Genomic DNA, 12,631 nt, shown 5'->3' with positions numbered 1-12,631 from the left:
TTCCCTATACATGTGACACATAGAAGGTGAGGCCGACACATCCATCACCAAGGGCAGGAAAATAAGTAGCAGTTGTAGTAACATAGCCTACTGACCAGGGACAAGCAAGCTGACGTCGGCATCACTATCTGGCAGGTTGCCAATTACAATGGCGTTGTTGAAAATTCCTGCCACTCTTTCATCCTTTCTGGTTGTCCTGTGCTATTACCTACAGTTGCCACTGTGCACAGTAATGCATTTTGTTATTTTTTACGATGTATTTAAATATGTATTAAATTAATTAATATGAATGATTTATGACTTCTGCCATCATACAGGTCTCTGATCTGGCTTTGCTCACAGCTATAGTGACATTCAGCCACTCCATCTGTTTTCACTTGTGGCTGATCCCGGAACCGAGGCGACCAAAAAGCACTTCGGCCTCCACATCGAACATAAGCACTTCAAACTTGCACACAGTGAATCTATTTTCTCACATGCCGGTTGTTGGTCATTGTTCTTTTAACCAGGGCGGGGCAGGATCATAGACTGTATATATATATATATATATATAATGGACGTAGTCACCGTGACGTCACCCATTGGTTTGTGGCCCGTTGGAAGCATCGAGTTCGGCGTTACACTCGTCGCCATCTTGTGTCGCCATCTTGTTTTCGATACGGAGAGCAGACCATATTTGGACTGTGGAGGAGCGAGAGGGATCTGATCACTGACTACAGCCTCTCTACACCTCAACCTGACTGAGAGAAGCCGCTGCTAATTCATGTTAGCATTAACTGGAGCATTAACTGGGATGTTCATTCTGGCTAGCAAAAAATGCAGCAAAAACTGTAAGTTACTTACCTCAGAAAAATGAACAGCGACTCCTTGGAGTGTCTGTTAGTCCAACCAAACGCTGAACAAGACATTTTTACTGAACAAAACGTTCAAATAAACTGTCATTAAGTGAAAATACAGTGAAAGGGGCAAAGTTATGGGACCAAACCGGTAAAAGTCATTTTTTATATCTATATAACGCATATATAACTTTATGGACAGGTTGCCGTGGATACGCATTGTTCTGCTTCTCTCCTGTTGACGGCTGGCCTTGTTAGTGACCTGTCAATCAAAGGTAGCCACGCCCCAAATCAAAGATTCTTTATCTTCTATTTTCTTCTAAATGGGGCCCTTATTAGAACTATTAACATCAAATTGTCTTGAAGATTTTTTTTTACTAGCGAATGAGACCATAGTGTAATCCTAAAGAAAATTTCTGAGGTAATAAATCTAGTGAGAAGTTCTCTCATTTTGCATTGAAATGAATGGCCAGAAATGTTTTTGCAGCCACATTCAGCACCCCCTGCTGGAATTTGCGGTAGAATGCAGCTTAAGTCACTTCCTGGTTTGCCTCCCTGCTCAGACCCGAGGTTGCCGCCTGGTTAGGTGCCTTGCGCATGTGTGCTCAGTTTCTCCGTTATTGGGATGTGTCAAGGGAAAGCTGCTCAGAACTTGACGTCAGCACAGTTTGATCCATGTGGAGGTGCCTTTGCATAAGTCCAGTTTTGTGATTACACCATCATTTAGTATGAAAGCTGTGCAGTCTTTAACACATGAAGCCCGAGGACTGGGAACACTAGGTAGACACAAAACAAATACAATGGCTACACTTGTTTATTCTGTGCATGGTGCTCTTTTATTACGTCTTCCTGGGGTGGTAAAGTGAGGGTTCACAATTAAGAAATAAATTAGAAATGTTGGTTTGCTTGTTTCCAACGAGAAAAGGGAGTGCCATGATAAAGACGACAGCACAGTGAGAGAACTACAACATGTTGGGCTGTACAGAGTATTGTGTTCTAAAAAGGAATCATGTTTAAAACTTGACAAAATATAAACTACATATGCCATACTAAATATGGGTCTGATTTGAATGGGCAGTGTGTACTAAGGAAGAGGTTCAGTTTGGCTTCCAAGACTGTTTTATTGTTTTAATATTAAAAATGTTGAGTTGTAGTGCGTTTGCATGAGGTCAATATGCCAATATTACACTAACCAGCATGAGGTAATAGTTTGAAGATTGTAATTGTAGATCAGAGACATTCATTGTCATAAAATATGCTGTCAGTATCCTGAACAATCATCAACATTGTTTTACACTTTTCTATTGGAAGCACTTGATACAACTTCTTTTAGCCACTGTTTATTACAACATGGAGTGGCAGAGACTATGCAGATGATAACCTCTTCTCTGTCACATCGATTGTGAAACTGGATTTAAATACGATGCATGGAATTAAAATATAATATTCAATTCAAACACAAACATTTATGCTGTGTTTGAATTGTGTCTATGTTTTTATGCAGTGCTTCTTGTCAAGAATTGTCTTTTGGATTCTTGATTCAATAAAGCTGTTTAAATGAACAAGCTTAACCCATTAGCCTACTAACCACAGTCCAAAATATTTATTTTCCTATCAACACTAGCTATGCTGCTATTTTTGCAGAGATTATGATGACCATATGACCATTGTGGTGCTCAATGCTTAAATTAAAAGGGTCACACTGGCTCCTATCATACAGCACCGTAAGTGATTGAAATAAATAACACCCACTGACAGCAAGTGTTTTTAGTTCTGAGCTACTTCAAGTGATAAAACTTAAACGGCCACTATGATCACACATTTTCAGAGCCAAACATCCAAAAAAGAAAATAAGAAGCCTTATCAAACCTTTGTCTGCAAAAAAAAAATCATTGAGTTGATTACACCTTGGGTCATATCTTCATGGTGCTGGCTATTCCTTAACATTCACTAGGATCTGGTTGCACAAATTGCTAAATTGAATAACTTCCACATCAGGTTACACTATTATGACCGATGTTTGTTATGATGAATAATTTGAAATAGTTTTCAAACATCAGTACCGTCCAATTATAAGCAACAAACTGTGCTAAAGTTACTGTAGCATCATACATTAGAACATGGCTTCAGATAATCTGAAATAAACAGTCTGAAATGATGGGCAAAACTAGAAAAATAAGACCCAAGTTAAAAACTGAAATTATCCTTAGAGGTTTGTGCAGAAACTTCAAATTCACTCCCTCGCTGTATGTTAAAAACTGTTGAAAAGAATACAATGAACTTCTTTAACAAGATGCCCTTGTTCATGTGTTGACAGAAGGGTTGCAGTAATTGAAGCACTGCATTCATCACGTTATAACCAAATTACCTGTGAATGTAAATGTTTGAACCGAGCTAATGATAGAAGATGAGGAAGATAATGCAATTGCAAAGCTGTTAAAGTTTAGCCGTAAGGCCTGTTTGCTGTGTGTTTTGATTTTAAAATGTTTGAAATAAAGATCCTTCATTAAATAAAAATCATCCTGTGCTGGTCTCTACACTTTTTCCAACTATATTAACACCAATCAAGCAGACTGTAAACTACCTCTAATTAACCTATGTAAAATTTGAGTTCACCTCATTTCAATTTTTTTCCTGGATGAGTACACACTGCCCATTTGGTCTAAAGGTAGAATTTTGAAACATTTGCAGAAACACTGTAGATGCTGATGTCATGCTCAGTAGAAATTACCGAAAACCGGTGACTGGAAAGCTCTCAATACAAAATGATGAAGGTACTGAGAAGATTTAAAACAAAAACACAAAAGAAAAACAGAGGTAGGAATAAATAAAGTAAAGGTCATTTCAGTACACTGCTGTCTCCTTGGTCCTGATAAAGCCCAGTTCTGGTTACACAAGCACAACAACAATAACAACAACATCAACAACAACAACAACAACAACTAAAACAATCATAAGATGTAAGATCACTCAACAAATGATTAAGTCAGAACTTTAAATAAGATGAAAGCAGTAATTGCCCACTGGTTTGATAAAATCAATCTTTTTTTATACATAAATTGAAAAAATATTTTTTCGCATTGAGAGGGAAAATAAATATTTACTGTACAAGAAATGACACCAAACCTCTTGCAAATTTGAGAGGGACCGTCAAGTCCCATTGAGTACAATTCCAAGAAAAATCACCCACAATCCCTTTGTTAATGCTATTTGGAACACACTGTTAAAAAACACTTGAACTCCAAGGTATTGATAACCAATTCTGATGGTAAGAAAAGCTGTAGAAAAATAAAGTACCAGTAATCTCAAGATTAAAAGACCAAATGCCCTTGAAAATTTCCTTAAACTCTCCAGACAAATAGAAGAGGAATAAATCCACAAATGCTGTACTTTATTTTGTTTTTTTTTTCTATTTAAAAAAGTGTTTTTTTTTTCATCAGTCCAGTGGTTGATCTTTAGTGGAACAAGAGGGGATTGTGGGGAATACTGGGACGGTTCTTGGGAATTCTCTGGCGACTCCGTCTCCTTCAGGCCAAACTCCACACTCATGGAGGTTAAAGTTCATAGTTCAACATTGAAGCTTGTTCCCTCTGATATGGTCTGGTTGTTCATGTCGAAGGCAGTGCAGTTGGGTGTGATGGCGGGGGGTGCTGCAGTAAAATGTTGTGATGGAGACACAAGTAAGAAGGGAGAGTAGGGGCAGCTGAGAGGACTAAGGTGTGGCCTATGGATTGGTAGATAGAGATAAAGAGAGATGGACAGATGGCCAGAGAAGGGACAGAAAAAAAATATATTAGTAGACGGTCAAACCTCTGTACCTTAAATCTCACCACACAAGAATACAAACAAAATCACATGTGTGAGCACAATAATGCCAAGAATAAAAATAATGGGAAAAAACAATATCCATAGTTGGTAACACTTGATATCAGGGAACACATATTTAACATTAATTAGTTGCTTATTAGCATGCAAATAAGTAACATATTGGCTCTTAATTAGTCATTATTAAGTACTTATTAAGGCCTTATTCTGCATGGCCTTATTATACAACCAGTAAGCCATTTACTAAGAGTTTTCCCTCAGTTACTTCAGAATTATTGCTTATTAGTAGAAATTAAAGGAGTTGTTGTATATGAGTTACAATGTTAATATGCTTTGTTTTCTACATATCGGTGAACGAAACCATGGAAACGGCACATAGCCACCTTCTCCAGACCTTTGACGTGACTGGTGGCTCCTTTTGGATGAGGATTGGTAGATTGTAATGTCAATCATTACTCTACAAAGTGGGTGACTTTGCGCCAATCTTAGTCTACCAATGACCCGCTTTGTAGCGTAATGATTGACATTACAATCTACCAATCCTCATCCAAAAGGAGCCACCAGTCACGTCAAAGGTCTGGAGAAGGTGGCTATTTGCAGTCTCCATGGTTTCGTTCACCGATATGTAGAGACTTATAAAGTCCATACAAAGTAAAGCATATTAAGATCATAACTCATATACAACAACTTCCTTACATACTGCTAATAACCAATAATTTGAGGTTATTGAGGGAAAACTATTAGTTAATGGCTTACTGGTTGTATAGTAAGGCCATGCAGAATAAGGCATTAATAACTACTTAATAATGACAAATTAAGAGCCAATTGTGTTACTAATTTGCATTTTAATAAGCAACTAATTAATGTTAAGTATGTGTCCCCGAATATAAAGTGTTACCAAATACTTTTTTCCCTAGTTGTGCTACTTAGTCATAATCGAATGCCAAATATAAAGAAGAAGTTGAACATTTGCATACTGCAGTATGATTATGATGATGAGCCTGGCATCAACCGATTCATTCATAAATGCATATTAGTCTGGAATCTCCGAGTTCATTTTCGATTTGCATGGGTATTATTAACAGGCATAGAGCAAAATGCCTCTGTGTGTCACATCAAAGGCCTTCCATGATTAGAAGTGTTAGGCATTCAGAAGGCTTTTACACTTCTGGAGGAAGTGTTGACTGTCAATGACAGGAGCTTAGCTAAGAGCGAAACAGCTCAAATGAAACAAAAATTGGGAAGAGACTAGAAAAAAATAAGTACAGTATTTCTGTGGTGAGTGGATATGGAGGATGTGGTGTTGTATGGGTTATAGTAATAGTTCTCATGGTGTGAGTTCATAGCTAAAAGAAATAACCCAAATTAAATTATTTTGAGAATCAAGCATTGGCATCCCCTCTCACTTCATAGCTGAACACTATATACAGGGCAGGGCAGAGTAAATACTTCCAATACAGAGAACATACACCAAGTTTATGGCACAACGATACATCTCAGCAACATCATAAGCCTGCACATGAAGCTGTATAAGTCCCAGGAAACCAGGAATGACAGCAGTAAAATGTTTTCATGTCACAACTTCTACTGAAGCAACAAGACATTTTAATTAGAATATCTCTAGGATTTACATTTCAGTCCAAGCCTGTAGTTCCCAGGTGAAGAGGCATGGTTGTGCATGTAGAAGAGTGTAATAACCATGTGGAATATAGAGGACTTTAACTCAGATAAACAGTGTAGTGGTTTGGGAGAGGGTGTTCTCAGCCTTCACTCGGATGTAAACACACTGAAGCTGACTGAATACGCCAGTGAAACAGAGAGGGAGGTTGAAGCGTTAAGCCCTCAGTGGCGTCTCACAGTATAAAGAGATCCCCACTCATCCTGTTATTAGACTGAGTCCTTTGCTAACACTGCTGCCTTTTACAAAGCTCCTCTTGGAAGAATAAAGTGAGCTAGAGAAGTTCAGATGTATTTTTTCCCAATTGTAAAGTTACACTTGTAAATCTACAAAATAAGACAGAGAGCTTTGGTCAGGGCGTAGATAGCTGATTATGTCCTCTGTGCAAATTGTATTAAGAGGATCGTGACTTTGATTCTGGCTTGCAGGTCTAGTCTGGAGACCTGTCCATGGTCTTCCCCATCTCTTGCCAAATGTCAGTTAGGATCAGTTTGATCATTCATTTACTACTTACATTTTATAAAAACTAAATTTGGTGATAGAATATCAGTTGTAGAAAAAAATGGTGCTATTTGAACATATTTATCTCTAATAAGGCTCTTACTCAACGTTCTGCTGATGTGCACTTGTGCATGAGCAATCACATTTGATCACTGGCAGAGATCATACAATCAGATAAAAGTATACTGTACAGTATACTGTTCTGGTGACTGTGTTTTGCTTCAATTTACCCATTTCATTGATAATTTTTAATGCTGACTTCCTCATACTCCTAGCCAATCAGGTGGCCTAGTTGTTTTTCACTTTTCATACTTCTACTTCCACATAATTGCTCATCACCGTGTTTCCCTGGTCTGTCAGACAGCACTGAGGGCCTCAATCCCTCAACTAGGGGGTGGGGCTGCTGTGTTTACATACCAGCCTGTCAACAGGCTAAACGGCACCAGATTTCCAGCCTGGCCCCCTTTAAAACCACATAAACAAGATCACATTTAGGCCCAATGGGCGCCATTATTTAACATATCTCACTTAGCTGATGCAGTTTGTTTCATGTTGAAACAAACTCGAGTCTTGCAAAGACACTTTAGCACTTTAGCTTTACAGTTTGTAACAGCAACCTGTGTGTCTTCAGCATCTGATTCACAAAGAAAGCAGCTCGTTACGCGGTCAGTTCCTGCACTGGGTCTGATAGTGAACTTCCATTACACATCATAGAGATGAGAATACCTAGAGTTTATACATTCTCCCATTGTCCTCTGTGGCACATATACAACCTTTAGTTTCCATGGTTCTTTCCCAAAGTATTGTCATTTTGCCTTTACATTCTTGCATTAATGATTTCAGCCTTGTCAGATATAACTTGGTCTCATTGTGTCCTTGTACATTTTCTGGACTTAGTTTTCCAGCTCACCTAATATCTTGGATTCTTGGAGTTTGAATTTGTGGCTTTGAATTTTCATTCTTATTGTGGCTTGAAGCTATACCTCTGCAAGAGGATACACAGCAAAATCTGTAGTGTTGTTTTTTCAGTGTTAATAATTTTGAGTTAGTGAGTGTTGATTTTGGAGTTGTTTTAACACGTGTAGTGATCAAAAAGCTCTGCCAGCATTAACACCTGACGCCTGAGTTAGATTCACTTCAGTTGGAGTTGATTTTCAGATTTTGTGACTTGTATGTTCGGCTAAAGACAGAATGCACTTTGAATGTATCATAAAACAAAACAATGAATGTTAATTATCACATTAGTGAAAGGAAATAACATGATTTTAGGGTTAAAAATACACTTTAGTGTGTTAAAGTAACACAATGTATGTTAAAAACTCACACTCAAAGTGAAAAAAGGAAAAAAAAGTGCACTTATGTGATGTCATAAAACAACACCAAGGGTGTCAAATATTTAACACTATTAAAGAGTTAAAATATTAACACTTTTCACAGTGTAATTTTAACTCAGAATCTGTGAGAACTATATAAACTCAGAAAAAGTGTTAAATTTAACACTCTGTGAGTTGAATTAACACTCCCGATTTTGCTGTGTACATTGTGATCGTTTGGTCACGTCTGTTTGTTTAGTTTTATGTTAAAAGGTCTTGTTTGTCACTCCCCATGTCCTGTCAAGTTTCCCACCTGTGTGATTACTGTCTCTGCCCTGACATGTTTCACCTGTGTCTCATTGTCTCCCTCCCTTCTGTGCATTTAAGCAAATGTGCTCCTTCCTTTCTGTGCCAGTTCGTCTTGATCCCTTGTGACAGCATTCTAGCATTTGTCTCAAGTGAGTTTATACCTGTGTTAGATTACCTGCCTGTATACTGACCCTTGAGCTACCCTGTGAGATTTGGTGTGCATTTTTATCCTGTGGAACTACCTGGCTTCTGGTTTCTGGTATAGTATTTGCTTTAAAATTGCTTCTGCTTGCTGGGGTTTTATGCTTTATTTGCTTGGTTCTTCTTTAACCCTTTGATGCACATCATGGTCAAAAATGACCCGCATTCATTCCCCATGTTATTTAATGCTGCTGTGTGTTTCTGTGCTCTATCTTTTGATATCAACTTATTTTATGATGGAATATTCTAAATATTCTTTAAATATCTTGTTTTTGATAACAACAGATCATTATTTTCATTTTGCTTCTCATAATTTATGAAGAAGAAAAGTTTTTGTATCATTAGCTAACTGCTAACTGCTTGGCTAAGTAGCTTGCTTAGCTAACTACTTAGCCAAGAAGTTAGCTAAGTAGTTAGCTTAGCAAGCTACTTAGCTAAATACTTAGCCAAGAAGCTAGCTTAACAAGCTACTTAGCTAAAAAATGGATATGGCTCATTTTTTACCCATGTTGTGTATTAGAGGAGTAGTGACAGAAAAAGGGATTTATTCGAAAATTAATAAAGGAAAACATAAAAATTAGGATGTATGATGATCAAAAACAAACTAATTCAGGAAAACCTGCAATACTGAATGATGAATTATTGCAAAGATATAGAACATAAAAACTGTCGGGTCACTTTAGACCCATGTTGTGCATCAAAGGGTTAACATATAGCACTCCTGTAGCAATGACAGTTAGCTCTTAAAGTTATGTACTTACTTGATTCCTGTGGTCTATGTCTAGTACCATCAGGTTGAATGCACTTATTGTAAGTCGCTTTGGACAAAAGCGTCAGCTAAATGACATGTAATGTAATGTAACATGTAATGTAATGGTTAACTTTGCTAGATTGTCGGATTACGGCTATGACCTTGGACTGAAAAAAACAACATTGGACTTTCTGCTGCCTCTGCTTTGTGGGTCAAGTGCTGTGCCTGATACAGTCAGAGAATGGATGGTGAAGGTAGACACTCACCTTCCAAAGGATCAGTTTTTTCTTACTCTGGGCTGATTTCTGTCTCCTGGTGCACAACCACTTTGGTAACAGACATGTCAGGGTGCTGCTCTTTTGCCTCTTTAATGGCCTGAGCTAAAGCCTGGGGAGTGAAGGAAAGACAACAGTAAAAGCTGGTTAAGTAGATCAGGATTAATCACTTCAATTACTTGCATGCACAACAGATTTACTTGATATATGAAAACAATTCCTCTATGAGGCAAATTAAGCAGACAAACAATTTCAGCTTCACATATCTGGTACATAAGCATTTCAGCACACAGTAAAACCACCTGTTTCCTGCAGGGCTTTGAGAAAAACATCATTAATACAACATGATTTAGTGTGAACAATGACACATGAAAAACGACTTATCTTCTCCCATCATTCCTCACCTTGTCATGATCAATTTCAGTGTCTCCGGTGATGACAATTCTCTTCTCAATGCGAGTCTCAGAGATTCCTCCTTTCACCGTCTACAGCAGATGGATGACATAAACTAAAATATTAGCTAAGAAAACCATGCATAACCAAAATCCATCTTCATTATCCCTGAATTTTGAATGACAACATAATTCACAATGACAAGGCAGCCAGACACAGCTAAGCAGTGTTTAGAGGGTCACAGATGGTGAGAAATAAAGTGGATCCAGGCACATTTTTGGAGAATAGGAAAGGAATGTGGATGCATACAAGACGCACATAAGAAGTGTCTTATTTAAGAACTTATTCATGCATTTAAATGACAACAAACAACTAGACTGGCAAGATGTCATGCCACAACATGATACAATACAAATCTCTGTGGTCTGGTCTGTACCAGATTCAGCTGGCAACATCCCCAGACTGGTGTTTATTATGCCGTAGAAATGCCAATGCTGTTGTTTTTTGGGTTATTTATCAGTAGCATCGACTTGAATCATAGCAGAAAGGGGAAAAATGTTCATATATCCAAAACAGTGTTGATATTTGTTTAAATTATAGATGCACATTTACATTGGCACAGAGGAAGAGAGACTTGGGGAAGAAGAGGAGTGGTGTGCTGCAAGGTTATTATAGTTAACGAAAACGAACGAAATAACGAAAACTAGAATTGAAAGAACATTTTCGTTAACTGAAATAAAATAAAAACTAGAGTTTTTAAATAAAACGATAACTAACTGAAACTCTATTGCGTGGTTACAAAACTAACTAAAACTAACTAAAATTATTGTGAAAATGTCCTTAGTTTTCGTTTTGGTAAACTTTTTTTCATTCATAATTCAGTGTTTCTATTTGAACATGCAACTCATGGTAAATATGTTTACTGAGACTGGGATGTCTACACTCGAACCAAAATTCAAAACACCAAGAACTGTAAGAGTTAATAACCTTATTGGGGCTGAGATGGATAAACCAAAGGAAATAAAGGCAAAATTTATTATGACCACTTTGAATCTCGCACCCAACATATAGCCCATTACAACAAAACTAAAACTAACACTGAAACTAATAAAAACTAAACTAAAACTAAGCATTTAAAAAAAAAAACTAAACTAAAACTAGAAAACTCACTCTAAAAACTGACTGAAAACAAAAATTCACAATGAAATTAAAACAAACTAATGAAAAATCAAAAACTATTACAACCTTGGTGTGCTGCTGATAGCCAGGAACATTTTGTTAAAATGGACAATAAGTGACAAGCCCCATCCCTGAAGGACTCCGATTTAACTCCTGTCTGCGTCTATTTGTTAATCTAAATGAATTGACAATAATCCAAGCTCTGTGGATGGTTGTTTACATGAGAAGAGGATTGGAGCAGGCCGGCCCCCCCCCAATCCAGTGAGTCAATGCGGTATGGGACGGTGGAGTCACATGTCAGGATAACTTACAATGCACAATGTAGTTTTACGAGTGTCTTTCATTGATGTTGCTGAAAAATCAGAATTACGTTTTTGAATTTTCACACACACTAATGAAAGACATCCTGAGGGAAACACAGGTAGGAGACGGGTAGGACAGAGTTTACCACGTAAAGCAGGTAAAACTTTGGCATTATATTCATGTTTCTGATGTTGATCAGAAGAAGAGGCAGCTGTTTTTTTCTCCAGCAATTACTTAGCGTGATATGGAGGGTCAATACCAGTGGCACAAATGATTGAGTAGGGACAGGTAGGGCTCCATCACAGCAGGGTGGTAAATTACTGTATTGATCTGCATTGACTGCCTGTGAGGCTGTTAGTGAAGTGAGCAGACCTTGGTGATCTGAGTAGTGGTGGTGGTGCTGATGGTCTCTGAGGTGATGGTCTGGGCACTCAACAGCACTCCTGAGTCCCTCTCTGCCAGGCTGTCCACTGGCTGTAGGAGAGACACCTTTTGTGTTACACAAGAACCACAAATGAATCAATTTTAACATTCAGTTATCTCATCTTCTTTATTTTTTGTACTGAAGGACTTTTAAAAACATTCTAATACTACTTGAAACTCGAGCTGGGGATTGAACCTCAGAACCTCTTTGTTACCAACCAAAATCAAGCACGTCAGGTCAAATTATTTTCTTGAATGTTTCTTTTGAAATTGTACAGACATGGCAGGCTGCCAGGCCAATGGGATCCCCCATCAGTCTAAAATAATCTTTTGATTATTTTACACAAAATATCCATTCCAGTCATTGCCCTATATTCATTTTGCAGCACTGAATTGCTGTGAGTTCATGGTCAAAGTGAGTGTCTGTGGTTAGTTCACATCTGTAATAACAGCAAGACAATCAAGTATTTGTTATCCAAACTGGTATAATCAGTTCAGCCAGTGACTCACTGCACGTTTCCCCAATCCCCGTCGAACAGAATTTGGCACTGACCTCTTCCCTCTTTGCTCACCTGGGAATCCTGGTTATTTCATTCAGTAATATAAAGCGCAATGGAGTTAACACCTTACCTGAGGTGGGTAGC

At 37.9% G+C, this 12,631-nt stretch overlaps 1 protein-coding gene across 1 annotated transcript in view; it reads right to left on the bottom strand.

Moving 5' to 3' along the window:
* Nucleotides 1–1,646: 1,646 nt before the first annotated feature.
* The window catches only part of epb41a (erythrocyte membrane protein band 4.1a), a 77,817-nt gene continuing 66,832 nt past the window's right edge, over nt 1,647–12,631 (bottom strand). The window contains exons 19-22 of the mRNA XM_059349914.1: nt 11,937–12,038; nt 10,094–10,174; nt 9,681–9,801; nt 1,647–4,560 (exon numbers count right to left, since the gene is read on the bottom strand). Coding sequence (XP_059205897.1) covers nt 9,703–9,801; nt 10,094–10,174; nt 11,937–12,038 — 282 coding nt within the window. The 3' untranslated portion in view covers nt 1,647–4,560; nt 9,681–9,702. The remainder of the gene's footprint in view (nt 4,561–9,680; nt 9,802–10,093; nt 10,175–11,936; nt 12,039–12,631) is intronic.

This window comes from Centropristis striata, chromosome 14 (assembly GCF_030273125.1).
Source record: "Centropristis striata isolate RG_2023a ecotype Rhode Island chromosome 14, C.striata_1.0, whole genome shotgun sequence".
Lineage (NCBI taxonomy): Eukaryota > Metazoa > Chordata > Actinopteri > Perciformes > Serranidae > Centropristis > Centropristis striata.
This window is presented reverse-complemented; position numbering and strand designations above follow the sequence as displayed.